The sequence below is a fragment of the Ambystoma mexicanum genome, chromosome 1p (assembly GCF_040938575.1).
Source record: "Ambystoma mexicanum isolate Mex_15411 chromosome 1p, UKY_AmexF1_1, whole genome shotgun sequence".
In the NCBI taxonomy this organism is placed as follows: domain Eukaryota; kingdom Metazoa; phylum Chordata; class Amphibia; order Caudata; family Ambystomatidae; genus Ambystoma; species Ambystoma mexicanum.
Genome location: NC_090921.1, coordinates 1,171,943,600 through 1,171,958,271, shown reverse-complemented (window position 1 = coordinate 1,171,958,271; position 14,672 = coordinate 1,171,943,600). Strand labels below are relative to the sequence as shown.

General features: G+C 48.3%; 1 protein-coding gene across 3 annotated transcripts in view; it reads left to right on the top strand.

The window, feature by feature from the left end:
• The window catches only part of ARHGAP33 (Rho GTPase activating protein 33), a 1,138,731-nt gene that overhangs the window by 1,099,630 nt on the left and 24,429 nt on the right, over positions 1 to 14,672 (top strand). For all 3 annotated transcript variants that reach the window (XM_069604876.1, XM_069604877.1, XM_069604878.1), the window contains one exon: positions 14,077 to 14,453. In XM_069604876.1, coding sequence (XP_069460977.1) covers positions 14,077 to 14,453 — 377 coding nt within the window. The remainder of the gene's footprint in view (positions 1 to 14,076; positions 14,454 to 14,672) is intronic.

Genomic DNA, 14,672 nt, shown 5'->3' with positions numbered 1-14,672 from the left:
TATTTTTGTCTTTTCTACAACTTAGAGACTCGGGGCCTGATTCACAGAAGCATTTTATAATGGTGTAATACCATAGGAAAAGGTTCTGTGAATCAGGCAGTCTGTGTTTGAAACTTCATAAGGAAGCTGCAGGTGTTCAGCCAAGAGACATTCCCATATCACGTTATATTGAGTTTAGTGTGTGAGGATCAGTTTAGGATTTTGGACACTGAACAGAGAGCTCTTTTAGCTTTTGACATCCTGATACAGATGTTCCTTAGTTTTGATGAACCATCTTGGAGTTAGGGGTTGGTAGGATTTCCCCAACCACTTTTGTATTTTGATAATAAGTCTTTATTCAATACAAAACTTGTTACTGTGTCCGAATTTTACTCTTGATTCCTCACACCTCTCTGGCACCTCCCGAGGAGAGTCGACTTGCTCTCCAATCGGAAGGGCGGGTCCTGCACCTGAATCTCAGCAGTCTAAACCTTCATGCTTGGCTACTGAGAGGCTGAGATACAGAGTGGAACTGTCGGATGACGTCCTCCTTTCAGCTAGGAGTCCCGCTACAAAATCTATTGGTTTGGTGCTGGGACCCAGATCCTTTATCCTGTCCTCTATCTCCTTTGGTGGATTTTTTGCTATCTTTGGCCCAAGCGGGCCTGCAAATTGGCACTGTAAAAGGGTTACCTAATCGCGATTTCTGTATTCTAGCGGTTTCCAGAACAGGGCTCTATTTTCATACTCCCCATTGTTTTACAGTTCTTGCAGGGTTTGTGTAACCAGTTTTCTTCCTGCCAGTTTGTGGTTACGGCGTGGGATTTGAATTTAGTATTAACGTGTCTTATGGCCGCTTCGTTTGCACCGCTTCATTCCTATTTTATTAGATTGCTCACCCCTAAGGCGATTTTGCTGGTTGCCATCACTTCTCCGAGACGGGTGAGTGAGCTGCAGGCATGGTCTGTTTTACCTCTCTAATTGTTTTTTTCCAAAGATAAGGTGATGTTGAGAGGGAGTCCCTCCTTTCTGCCGAAGCTGGTCTCTGATTTCCATCTTTCTGTATTTTTTCCTCCATCTCACCCTTCCAAGGTGAAGGAACAATTACATTGCCTGGACCCAGTACGGGCCCTTGAGTTCTACGTCTCTTGTACTAGAGAGACTAGGAAAGATGACCAGCTTTTCATTGGTTACGCTGGTGCTCGTGCTAGCAGGGCTGTGACCAAACAAACCTTGTCCAGGTGAATCATTCTCTGTATCAGAATGCTAAAATCTGGCTGGTAAGGATGTGCCTGAAGGTCTCGGAACCCATTCTATCAGGGGAGTGGCTGCTAACTCTTCCTTGCAGACCTGAGTCCCAGTCCTGGATAGTTGCCAGGTGGCAGTTTGGGTGTCCTTGCACACATTTGCTAAGTATTACTGCTTGGATTCCCTTGCGAGCTAGTATGCCGTTTTGGTTGGGCAGTCCTTCATTTTCTGGTTTAGGTGGTTGTCTTGCTTCCGCCTGCCTCCTGGTTTACCTACTACTTTGGGAGTCGATAATAGATGAGTAATCCTTTGCAGGAAAGAATCCATTAGAAGAACAAAATACTTACCACTCTGTAATGTTCTTTCTGAAGAATGTTCCTCCCACGGATTACTAATCACCCTCCCTACTTGCCCCTCTTGCAGGAAGCTAGTGCACCAACGGTTCTACAGTCCTTTAGTTCAGAGTGCTAGGGAAAAAGGGTGGAACTGAGTCATGGGGCGTGGCGCCACTATATATACTGGCCTCAACCTGACATCTGGTGCGGGGCGTCTAGCGGCATCGGACGGAGATGACACAGAGCCACACTGCACCCCCTGGCAGTGAAAAAGTTTCTGGAGAACAGCTCAGCTGGGATAGGGATATCATAGATGAGGAATCCATGGGAGGAACATCCACACTAGAGTAGAGCCAGATGTGGACAGAGGAGTTGGGTCATGGCGTCCACAAAAAAAACTCTGTAGTGAGAGCTTTACCGATTCTCCCCAGTGAGAGCAAGGCTCTCCCTGCATACTAAAGAATGGCAGCATACTACTTTGGATGTCCAGTGCTCCTGCCCAGATGGTTGTGTGGTCTGATCATTGTCCCCAAAGCAGATGAGCTAAGAAAGGCAGGTAAAGCAAAAAAAGATTTACTTACATTTTAATTTCTGGTCAGATTCGAAACTACCACAAAAGGTACATTTAATTTCTGGTCAGATTCGAAACTACCACAAAAGGTTGTGGGGTACCATACAGGCCTATAGAGGAAAAGCAGCTAAAAGAAAATCTTTCATAAAACCAACCATCCTTCTGAAAGTGGTTGCACCTTTCTCAGAAAAGTCACCTGCCAGTTTTTTTTTCACCCCGTCACTGACCGGTGGTGAAGAAAATTCCTTTGTTTGAATCTAAAAAGTGCTACTATTACAAGGACTGGAGATTTCAGGAAGGATGATCAGGCAGTCAGTCAGTCAGTCAGTCATCTACTTTACTGGATTCAAGATGGGAAAAGCTGTTCCTTAGCAAACTAGGTGGAAACGACTTTGTTGTATTTTTTAGTGCTATGACCTGGCATCGAAGGAAGTGCAAAAAGGCATTAGGGCACATTCCACAAGGGGCCTAACGGACACTTTTGCATTGGGGGGGGGTGGGAGGAGTGGGGCCCGGCTTGGAAATTCTGTCATCTACTTGGATATCTTTGCACACTATTTCCATACATTACTGCCTAGGCTCGCTGTTTGACCCAGGATGTGTACTTTGGTAGGAATGTTTTGCTTAGTTTTCTGGTTTAGGTGATGTTCCTGGCACCCTCCCTTCTGGATTCAGTGCTGATTTCATAGAAGATGAGACATCTTTGGAAAGATGCAATCCGTTAGAAGAGGAAATTTACTGGGATGAATCTGAGGATGCCGTTGCGTCTTCCCTTTTTACCTTTCCCATTCAGCCAGTGTGGTGCATCCACAGTACAATAGTCCCCATGGGGGTGGTGCACTGAGGGAGGATCACACAGAGGAAGGAGTCCCCCTATGGGATTGGGGACGATCATTACCAGAGAACGTGATATCAACCCACTTGCCCATGCCCAACCCTTGACCTTGCTCTTTCTCTGCTCTATACAGGCTTCTCTATATGTTTGTCTGTCCTGTTAAGTTTCTATGTGCGCCCTGAGGCCTACGGGCATGTTGTCGCTTTATAAGAATTAAAATAAATAAATAAAACCCTCTTGCCCGATCCCTGGACACAGCAAAAATATATTTCTGATGCTTGTTAATCTGCTTAGAATCACATGCTGTGCATATGGTCCGACATCCAGTGGTAACCGCGGAGTATTGCATCTTGTCTTACGGTGGACCGAAAGGGGACGTCGGCATAGGAGTGTCTGAAACGCTATCCCTATCGTGACGTGTGTAGTACCCAAAATCCCTCACGCGCCGAGGTCCCTCAGATTGTTTTTTTCCGCCCAGATAAGGTCGCCCTATAGCGGAGCTCTTCATGAGACATTGTTTATCTTACCGAATTGTCGGTTTAATCCCTGTTAAGTCACTTCGCCTATCAAGAACATCTTCGACGAAGACTACGGGGGAATCGTCTACGGCTGTGGGTTCCGGCACCTAAGATCCGGCGTTCGGACCTCTACGTGGTCGGGCCTTCTGGCTGGCCTACACAGTAGGGAGTGTCGGCTCGGGGTTTGCCATTCTGCTATATTGTCTTCCTCTTTTCCACTTCTTCCTTTTTGGTCTATTCACCCTTCCCTTCTGCTATGGAAAGGACTCCATTTAAATTCTGCCCTGTGTGAAGGGTCAGAAATCCATGGAAAGACGAGCACACTTCGTGTAACGCTTGTCTCCCCCTAGAGCACTAAAGCGGTGTTCGGCGTATAAACTCCTAAACCTAAACCCTTAAGGAGCGCCGGTTGAAGCGGTGGGCCGCGTACGGAATATCACCGTGGAGCCTCCCTCCCCTGCCGCGACACCAGCCGAGAGTGACGGGGTACATCGGATGACCAAACATCCAACGCGGACGTTATAGATCTTGAGGCGGACTATTCTAGAGCCGCCACGCCCGTCCCCGACCCTTCCAGGCTCGACTCCGGTCTTGCTACAGGGACCACACCCGGTGACAGGGGCGTACAATCGCACCGCACAAAGCACACAACCCAAGCGCCCTCCTCGACGACTTCGTCGAAGAAGGCGAAAGCGCCATCGGATCGATCTGATCCGAAGCTTTCCCCGCATCCGCAGCAGCGCATGACGACTGGGCTTAACAAACATAACAAGGGCGCTTCTCCTCAAACTACACACGCTGAAGTTTCTGAAAAAGAAACTTCAACGAGTTTCAAGGTTTCCAAGGCCCGTACAGGCCCGAAAACTACGAGTCGGCCTCTACCCGAGAAGCCATCATCGGAGGCGTTGTCTCACGAAGATTCAGTGACTATCAGTAAGAGCACCATGGGATTGCTACGGCGGTGGGCCTAGTACCGGTTTCGCCCACAGTTATGGGCCAATCCGCCGAAAGGTTTTCCACGGTTTTGGAAGACGATCCCGAGAGCCAGGTACCCCTCTCAAGCACCCTGAGGAGATCCTCTCAACGCTTTAGGGCGGAGGACCCGGTTCCTGCTCAGCTGGGTCCATTTGGGTCATCCAAGTGGACCACGGAGCAATTTGAGGGGTATATCGATCGGCTGGATTAGTTTTTCAGGGCTTCTGATCAACCCCCAGCCGAAAAAAGCTTGGGTAGACCCTAACTCTCAAACACAAGTTGCCCAACACCTAGATGTTCAACACTTTGTTGATTATCAAAACGATGTCCAAAAAGACACGTATAGAGACATCTATACAGAAGAAGAGGAGGCTTCTTTTCTGGACAATTATGGGGAAGATCAAGGCGCAACGGACAACTGGGAGGACACCCAACAGGATGATCACAATTCTGATATCGTTTGCCTCGACTCTTCCCCCATCCACAATGGTTCGACAAGCTCCCCCGGTGGATGATCAAATGGCTTTCAATAACATGTTGAAAAAAGCAGCAGAACTCTTTAAAATTGCCACGCTTGAGGCATTGCCCGAACAGGATTTCACGGAAAACATTACTAATGACAAGCCTCCGGCAAGCCAGTCTATGCCTCTCTTGAGATCTGTAAAGAGACGGCTGGCCCCTTCCTTACTCATACCCGCTCAGACTAGGGCTGTGAACCCAAGGGTCTAAAAACTTTTCCGGCCCTACCCCACCGACCCTTTTTATATCGAAGGGCGCGCAATCCCAGACCCGCTGGTGGTGACCAACACTCGCAAGAGAGCAGGGGTTCCTCTTGCCACGGGAGAGTCACCCACGGACAAGGAGTCCAAAAGGTTGTATGACTTAGGCAAACGGGTCACGTTTGAACCTACTCCAGGAAGGCCTTCAGGAGGTTCCGGAACCAACCAGAGCCAAGCTTTTCGCCATTGTCCCGGAGGGCAAACTTGCCAATCAAAATGTTGTAAAGAATACCCTGGACTCCGCAGAGACAGCAGGCAGGTCTCTCGCACAGGGTACTCTCCTAAAGAGACACGCATGGCTGCGCACGTCGGGCTTCAGGCCTGAGACCAGGCATCCATCATCAACAAACCCATAGAGGCCAACCTCTTCGGGAAGGCGGTAGACGATGCGTTGGAGACAGCCAAGAAGGAGCACAAGACTATTAAGTCGCTGCACCAGATTTCCCAAAAACCCTCTTCACAGAGGGGCAGCAATTCTCGGCGGTCCTTTTGAGGACAAGCCCGCGCCACTCAAAATAATTTCGGCACGGGCAACTTCAACTCAAGTCAACCGGCTGCAAGCCCCACTTACTACCCCCAGAGGGGTCAGAAGCGCAGAAAGAATAGAGGCAGAGGCTCCAATTCCAGAGGTGCGTCAGCCTCGGGTCAGAAATGACCACCAAGTTCAGGTCCCCTCCCATGTCTCCCCGGTTGGGGGGCGATTAACATTTTTCCTCAAGGCATGGGAGGGGATAACTTCAGACCAGTGGGTATTAAAGACGGTCGCCCACGGTTACTGTGTGGAATTCGCCCGACCCCCACAGTTCAGACTGCCGAAACATCGACGCCTTTCACCGGAACATCTGCAGATCTTGGTCCAAGAGGTGGTGGCACTGCTGGGAAAGGACGCCATAGAAGCCGTCCCGATTCTTCAGGTAAACGGGGGTATCTATTCAATATACTGCCTTGTACCCAAAAAGGATCTCACCATGCGTCCTGTTCTAGACCTGCACCCAGCGAACAAGTTCATAAAGCCCCAGAAGTTTTGCATGGTAACACTGCAAGAGGTGATCCCATTGCTAAAACAAAGGGACTTCATGACAACATTGGATATGAAAGATGCATACTTTCATATTTCAATGCTGCCAGCGCACAGAAAATTCCTAAGGTTCGTGATTCAGGACAAACACTACCAGTTCAAGGTACTCCCCTTCGGCATAGCTTCGGCGCCAATGGTGTTTACCAAGGTCCTGGAGGTGGCAGCAGCACACCTGCGCGGACTTTCAGTTCCAGTTTACCCTTACCTCGACGATTGCCTCATCACGGGGGACTCGTTCGACGTTTGTTTTTCGAACACCCAAAAGACAGTAGACCTACTGTTCAGCCTGGGATTTTCTATCAACGAAAAGAAATCCAGCTTAGTCCCCAGCCAAGTAAAACAGTTCCTGGGGGCTCTAATTCGTACGGAAGACGGTCTAGTCTTCCCTTCCAGCGAGAGGGTTCAGAACATGCTCTCTAAAGTTCCTCAGTATGTAGCCAGTCGGGAGGTGACGGTACGCAAAGCTATGCGTTTGTTAGGGATGATGGCGTCATGCATATACTTGGTCCCCCACGCGCTGCTGCACATGCGTCCCATGCAAGAGTGGCTCAACAGCCAGTGGTGTCAGGCCAGCGGACAATGGGAAGATCTGTTAGTTGTCTCGCCAGCCCTCGTACTCTCTCTGCAGTGGTGGTCGAGGGAGAACCTCTTGAAGGGGAAAACCTTCACCAACCCTGCAGTGGAAGCCACTCTGGCTACAGGCGCATCTCTCACAGGGTGGGGGCTCACCTGCTTCAACAGACAGCGCACGGAGTGTGGTCTCCTAAGGTAGCGTCCAACCATATAAACCTACTGGAGCTACTGGCAGTGTTCAAAGCATTGAAAGCCTTTCAGGAGCAACTGCAAGGGAAGACGGTGATGGTCCTAACCGCAGCACAACAGCAATGTATTACCTGAACAAACAGGGGGGCACTCACTCTCCAGGGCTATCCAAGCTGTCCCAAAACATCTGGATATGGGCTCTCAAACACAAGATGTTTCTGATATGCCAACATGTTCCAGGGGAACGCAATCTTCTGGCAGACGTACTCAGCAGAGATTTTCATCTGACAGAAGAATACGAATGGCGTCTGCACGAAGACATTGTATCCAACGTCTTCGCAGAATGGGGGTTTCCAGAGATCGACCTGTTCGCTACTCAGGAAAACGCCCAGTGCCCAGATTATGCCTCCAGGTACCCCCAGAACCGATCCAAGGGGAACGGTCTCTGGATAACTTGGTCGGGGAAATTTGTTTACGCTTTCTCCCCCACCCCCGACTCCCCTTCTGAACAAGATAGTGCACAAGATGCACCAGGAACCAGTCACCATGATTCTGGTGGCTCCCATCTGGGCCCGCCAACCCTGGTTCGCGCACCTGATGGACATGTCCCTCTCCCCACCAGTCAAGCTGCCCTGCCCGTACAACATGTTGTCTCAGGACAGAGGGGAGACTCTGCACCCATGCCCACAAACTCTGAACTTAGCAGCCTGGCTCCTGAGGTCATAGAGTTTGGACATCTGCAACTCCCTGAAAGATGCGTGGACATACTGAGGGAAGCAAGAAAGCCTAACACATGTTATTGCTATGCCAGCAAATGGAAACGTTTTGTCATCTAGTGCAGTTCCAAAGGCATCAATCCCACCGATTGCTCGCCTTCACACATTGTGTTATATCTAACCCATCTGTTGGACTCTGGGTTATTCTTCAATTCCTTAAAGGTTCACCTAGCGGCGTTGTCAGACTACACCACGTCACAGCGAAAGGTGTTGTGGTGGAAAATACCTGTGATTAAAGCCTTTATGGAAGGGGTTAAAATCATTTATCCCCCCATCACTCACCCAGCCCCTAGGTGGGATCTAAATGTGGTTTTAACTAGGCTCATGGGACCCCCTTTTGAGCCTATGCATAAAGCTAGTCTGAAAGACCTGACCTACAAGACAGCCTTTCTAGTAGCTTTCACTTCTATCAGAAGAGTTAACGAACTATAGGCCCTCTCGGTCTTGCACCCCTTTGTTACAGTCCACAAAGATAAGGTAGTTCTGCGCACTCATCCCAGATTTTCGCCGAAATTTATTTCGAAGTTCCATGTGAACCAGTCAATCGAACCTCCCACGTTCTTCCAGGGACCTACTAACATAGCCGAAAGAAGCCTTCACACACTAGATGTGCGCAGGGCAGTCATGTTCTACATGGATAGAACTAAACCACTGAGTAAAACTAAAAAATTCTTTGTTTCAGTGGCAGCTGGTAGAGAAGGGGACCCTGTCTCTAAATCAGCAATATCAAGGTGGATTGTCAAATGCATCACACTATGTTACACTTTTGCAAAGAGAGAACTGCCCTTCAAAACTAGAGCACATTCTACTCGAGGCACTGAGGCATCAATAGCATTCATTGCAAATGTTCCCCTAGAGTCCATTTGCAAAGCGGCAACCTGGAGTTCTGTACACACCTTTACAAAACACTATTGCCTAGACACTCATTCTAGGTCTGATTCTCAGGTGGGACAAGCAGTACTAAGACATCTTTTTTCTACTGTTCCTTCTCACAACCCACCTCCAACTCTGGTTACTGCTCGCTAGTCTATACACAGCATGTGATTCTAAGCAGATCAACAAGCATCAGAAGACATGCATTACTTACCGTAAAAGCATTTCTGATGATTGTATCTGCTTCGATTCATATGCGCCCTCCCTGCCTCCCCGCTCGGGGAAGGAACAGACTTCTTACTACTTTCTCTCTTCATGTACTCACTCACTATAGCCTTGGGCTCCCTCATGGCAGAAAAAATACAAACGGAGGGACCTCGGCGCGTGAGGGATTTTGGGTACTACACACGTCACGATAGGGATAGTGTTTCAGACACGCCTATGCCGACGTCCCCTTTCGGTCCCCCGAAAGACAAGATGCAATACTCCGCGGTTACCACTGGATGTCGGACCATATGCACAGCATGTGAATCTAAGCAGATACAATCATCAGAAATGCTTTTACGGTAAGTACTGCATGTCTTCTGTCAAGTTAGCCAAACGAATCTACCTGATAACACGGATAAAACAGGTAATACAAAGTATTATACATATAGCTAAACGCACCAATATCATAACACTGAAAGGCTAGATAATGCAAAATGTGATTCATATAGCTTTAAGGCTGATACTGTGATGAGGAAGAGTGCCGGGAGTACAAAGATCACTTTTGAGAAGCTGGGCGAGCAGTCTAGTTTTCCGAGGCCAGTGAGAAAGGGAGAGCCGTCACCCGAAGAGGAATAGCAGGAGCTTGGCACCGCCATGAGATGAAGCGTGGAGAAAGCAGAACATGCAACCGGAAGAAGCCTCAATCTGCAGGAACGCTACTGACCTCGCTGGACACCCGAATGCTACCAGAGCCTCCAGGGAGGTTACAGCTGCCCGGAAACAGTTGGTAGCACCAAGAGGGAACCAAACGGGTACGCCGGTTGCCCGGGAGCTGTGGGAGGACCGCAGCAATGTCTGTGTGAACTCAGGAACTGGATAGAGATGGTCTGGGACCCTGAATCAAAGGAGAAACAGTTGTATAATTGACAGGAGAGTGAACCAACTGGATGCAATGCATAAGTACGAGTCTGGGACCCGCACCAAAGAGAAAGAGGGCTCTGGGACTGTTAGGCAAGATTCTATGTAGTAACCCTGTGGGAGACTACAACAGCCTTGTCCTTTTGGCAGTAGGTAATCCAACCTTTGGTATAGGCCTGTACTACACAAGTTAGTAGAGTGACTGAGCAGCCAGGGGTCAATGTGAGCTGTCAGGTTGCAACATAGTTTCGCAGTGACAAGTATCCAAATAACACTTAAACTTGAGATTTGTTTGTTAAATTAATAAATAATTATTTAATAGTCAGTTTTAAAATAAGCCTTTAGAGGGGAGCAATTGGCAACAATAAAAATACACTTCAAAATACACTAAGTAAGTAGATAACCTTTTGGGATGGCACACAGATATTCCTACATCCTGAGGTGACTTCAGTAGTTGGGACACTGTGGACATTCATATTACTTTTCACACTTATATGGTAATACTGAAGTTGTGGCAAAAAGGAAAAGGTTAGGTAAGGAAACAATGATTAACCAGTTTCTCAAACAGGTAATCACTTTTTAACCCCCCCCCCCCCCCAATGCAATGTAGATTAACCCTTTCCCAGCAATATAAGTAAGGTATGTACGACTTTTTGGAGGGATAGTTAAACACAAGGTAAGAGGTTACGAAGAGTGTTCAGGGAGCCAGGACAGCCAATGTCACTTGAGCAAAGTCTAGGGGAGCCGAGGCACTGCTTGAAGGTAGGTAAAAGTCTTGCACAATGTTAAAGAGAGTTTTGTTGTAAAAGAAATCACTGTTGGGCCCCAAGCTGGGAGGCGTGTGAAAGGCAAAGCTGCAAGTAACTCTGCAAAGGACAGCCAATGCAAGTCTCAACTAAGAGCAAGCAAGCTACACACACAAGAGGTAAGTACCCCTTAGTTCATAGTACCTTGGGTCTGAAGAAATGGTTCCAGCTGGCTTCTATTCCTGTTGTAGTTCCTGCAGATCCTGTTGTTCCTGGGACTCAGTCGTGGGGACAAGAGGGAGGATGTCTGGGCACTCCAGCACTACGATTCGAAGGTCGGCGGCATCAATGGGCACAGTTCAGATCAGCAGCACTTCGTGGTTTCAACACCACCGCAGTTCTTGGACACCTTGTAGACTTTCCTTGATTCTGGGGTCCAGCACTCTGTTGAGGTGGCTCAGGCTTGGTCAGCCCTGCTTCAAGGGAGTCCAGAGGATCTTCCTGGAGCTCGGGGTCTAGCTTAAAAACGATGCACTCGATTCTGATGTTCCTGTCCCATGGCACTCGGTTCCTGCAGCAGCAATGTAAGTACAGCCAGCAGAGAGAGGGGTTTCAGTCAAGTTTGTCTTGGGGTCGATTGGTCCCACCATCCCATTCGTCCTTTCCGGGCTTCTCTAATCGATGTCGAAATAGGAGCTTCAGCACTGCAGCAGGGCTTCACCGGGCAAACCAACAGTCCAGGAGTTGCAGCAAGCTTCTCTTCCACTTTCTTTCTTCGGTTCCTTCGTCCAGTGGTCGACTCTGGCTTCCCTGCAAATGACCTCGCCTTTTATGAAAGTCGTTCCCATTAATTCGCAGCCTAGCTGTCACTCACACAGCAGGGTGGCTCTCTGTTATGCCTTGGGGGAGATGGCGTATTTGGAATCGCTGGCACTGCGGTCCTACATTGAATGTTCCTTCACATCTCCCCTTGCAACACGTACGGGTCTAGTTCTTTTGCTTCGCGCGCAAAGCTGGTAGTATTTAATCAGCTGCTTCCGGTTCACGGGCGCGTTGCAACGTTGCCTAGGTTTCGTCTGTGTTGCTATTGCTCATGTGTTTTTTTCTTGTGCGGTTCACCCGCTTCCTTCTAGTCCTCTCCCTGGCTCCCTTTTTTGGTTTCCTCTTTTGCTGCCGCCAGCTCGCTCCTTTCCCTTCTGTGTTTTTCCCCTCCTCGCTCTGTTCCTTTCCCTTCTTTTCTGGACCTCCGGTCTGCCTTCTATCTCCCGTATCTCTTCCCATTTCTTCCTCCTTAGTTTTCTCATCCCTCTTCTGCTTTTACCATTCAACTCTCCTGTGTACCGGACCCTTGCTTGCTTTTGGACTGCCTTTGCCATTCGACTTGTGCCATCCTACTCACCTGTGTACCGGAATCCTTTTGCCTGTTTTGGACTGCCACTGCCTTTCGCCTGAATGTTGGGCTGCTCGCCAGTGTATCAGTATTGCTGCCTGCCTTTGGACTGCCTTCTGCCAACGTCTTGCATCTTCCTGCCTTCCTGTGAACCTAAGATGCCCCGCTACAGACTTTGGAATTCTCATAGGGGTTTTTTGTGCCACTGGCTTTTTCACCCTCATTGATGGTCACGGAGGATTGCCCACCGCCCCACCTATACGGTGGCGCTGTGGCGTCCTTTTGTGGACGCCCATACCTGCATTAAAAAAGGAGAGACCCGGGAGCAAAGAGAAAAGGAAGCCCATGAGAAAAGACAAAGGTGAGGAGGAAGGGGAGGGGGATGAGACTGAGTCCTCTTTCGAGGAAGAGGACATTGCAGACCCTTGTGACACTGTCCTACAAGGACAGCAGCCGGCCATTCGCCTTTGGGTGCATTGAACCCTGCCAAAGAGAAATCGAACAAAGGGACCAAACCTTGTTTGGCATGTAGAGTAAATCTCAAGAAGGACCTTTCCATCAAGAAATGGCAAAAAAAAGGAAGACCGGGACCATTTTGACAAAATGGGCACCCATAGGTGCTATACTGCAGCTGCGAACACAGCCCGCAGTAAAAACACACAATGGTAGGAAAAAGTAAACCACTGCCACCAGCCATTAATTGTAGAAAGGGTAACATAAAAATGTTACACAAGAGGTTAGATAAAGGGGATACTAAGTAACCCCTCTAGCATCCTATTATAAAATAGTGTATACTGGCTCTATAGATAGAAAAATTTAAGTAAAGTCAATTTCACTTTACTACTCTTGGAAACAGTAGTTTATCCAGGAGAATGTATTTAAAGCGTTGCAGAAATCCAAAGGATTTCTCTGTGAAACTGCACTGAGGGTGCTGTGTGTCACAATGTAAAAAGATGATGCCTATTGAGTTTGTCAGACTCCAAAACCAAAAGAAACGGTTTTCAGTTCAAATAAAAATGCATGAAAGAGTGGGAAAAAGGTCTCACTCTCTTCAGGATAAAAATTTAAATTCCTGAAGTCCAGCAAAAGAGCTGAGGGTCTGTAAGGTGGAAGGGAATTGGCAAATTTCTGAGAATTCTCCCTAACAGGGACCCTAATGAGAGTGAGGGTCTGGGACCCTGAAGTGAATAAGAGGCAGTTGTATACTTGGCAGGAGAGTGAACCAAGCAGAGACAACACTATACTTTTTGCTTTAAGAAGGAACCACCCTTGCACAGTTACCTTGCATTATTAGTGTTAGGGAAATTAGTAGGTTTTAGCACACCTCAGTGACAGATTTTTCAGTTTCTGACTTCCTGACCATTTCACCGGTTTTCTTTGAGGCAGGGCAACCCCTCTTGGCTTTAGGGATGGAGAGGCATTTTTCCCACCCCCTTTTTATTAATAAATGTCTTTATCCAAAAATCTACAAACCTTACTTCTGCACCTTTACATTACCTTCTGTGGTGTTTTCTGAAGGATTCTCCTCACAGAGAACTGGCCCTTCATGTAAGGACATTACACAAGGTAAGTAATTTGTTTCTCTCTCGCTCAATCATCTTAACTGTGCATTTCTTTCAAATGGGTGCACTTCTGGTATCGCCTCTTCTTTTTTTTTGGTTTTGCCTCTCTAGTTTTGGAATCCACTCTTGTTTAGCCCTCCTTCACCCCCTCTTCTTTCCCACCTATCTTTAGCTGTGCCTGCCATTGCTCTGTTTATTTTTGTTTCCTCCCTTTGTTTGCTCCATCCCCATTTCTGATTGTGTACCCTCTATCACTTTCCATTGGTTGTTTCTTACTTGTGCTCTGTTCTTACCCTTCTGCAATATGGCCTTTATTATATCCCACTCTCTACGCTTCCCTTCTCCCCCGTTCCCATTTTCTCCCCTCTCCCCACCCATGTTCCCATCTTCCCCCCTTCCCATCAACTGGTAACCATCCACAGAAAGGCCAGGTGCAAAAAATGTTCTCTTTTTTTACTGCTTGATTTTCCTCACTCTCTATTCATCTTTGTCCTATCCTAACAAATGGAATTCTGATATTGCAGCTCCTGAAGCAGAACAGCACCAGGACCAGCATCCGGTGCTGTCTCCAACTCCTGCATCTATCCTGCGGCATCTGCCTCCACCTCCACCACCAAAGAACCCAGCAAGGCTTATGGCACTAGCCCTGGCTGAGAGTGCCCAGCGTGCCCTCAGTGCACCAGGAATGGCTCCACTGGAGCGGGCTGTGCCACTCCCTTCTCAGTTCCGGAGATCTCTGTCGTTGGAGTGTGGGGAGACACTACCTCCAGGGTCTGCGTATTCAGCAGTACGCCCACAGACAGGAGTTGGGAAGCCAGGAGGAGCAGCCCCCTTACAAAGGCAGCATAGTGAGAGTGGGTTGAGGTTGTCCACCCATCATCGGGAGAAGAAACACCCACAGGTGAGAGCATCATTAGAACTGCCTCTTGATTGTCCTCCCTACTCTACATTCCCTTGAGAGCCCCCGTTCATAGTCTTCCTCTCATGTTTCTATGTGTCTTCTATCACCTCATTTCTTTCTCATGCCTTCCCCTTTTCTTTCCCCCTTTCCAATTATCTGATTCAAATAATCCACATAAGCACTCCTAGATGCAAGCACACATATCCTCCTTTGGTGGTA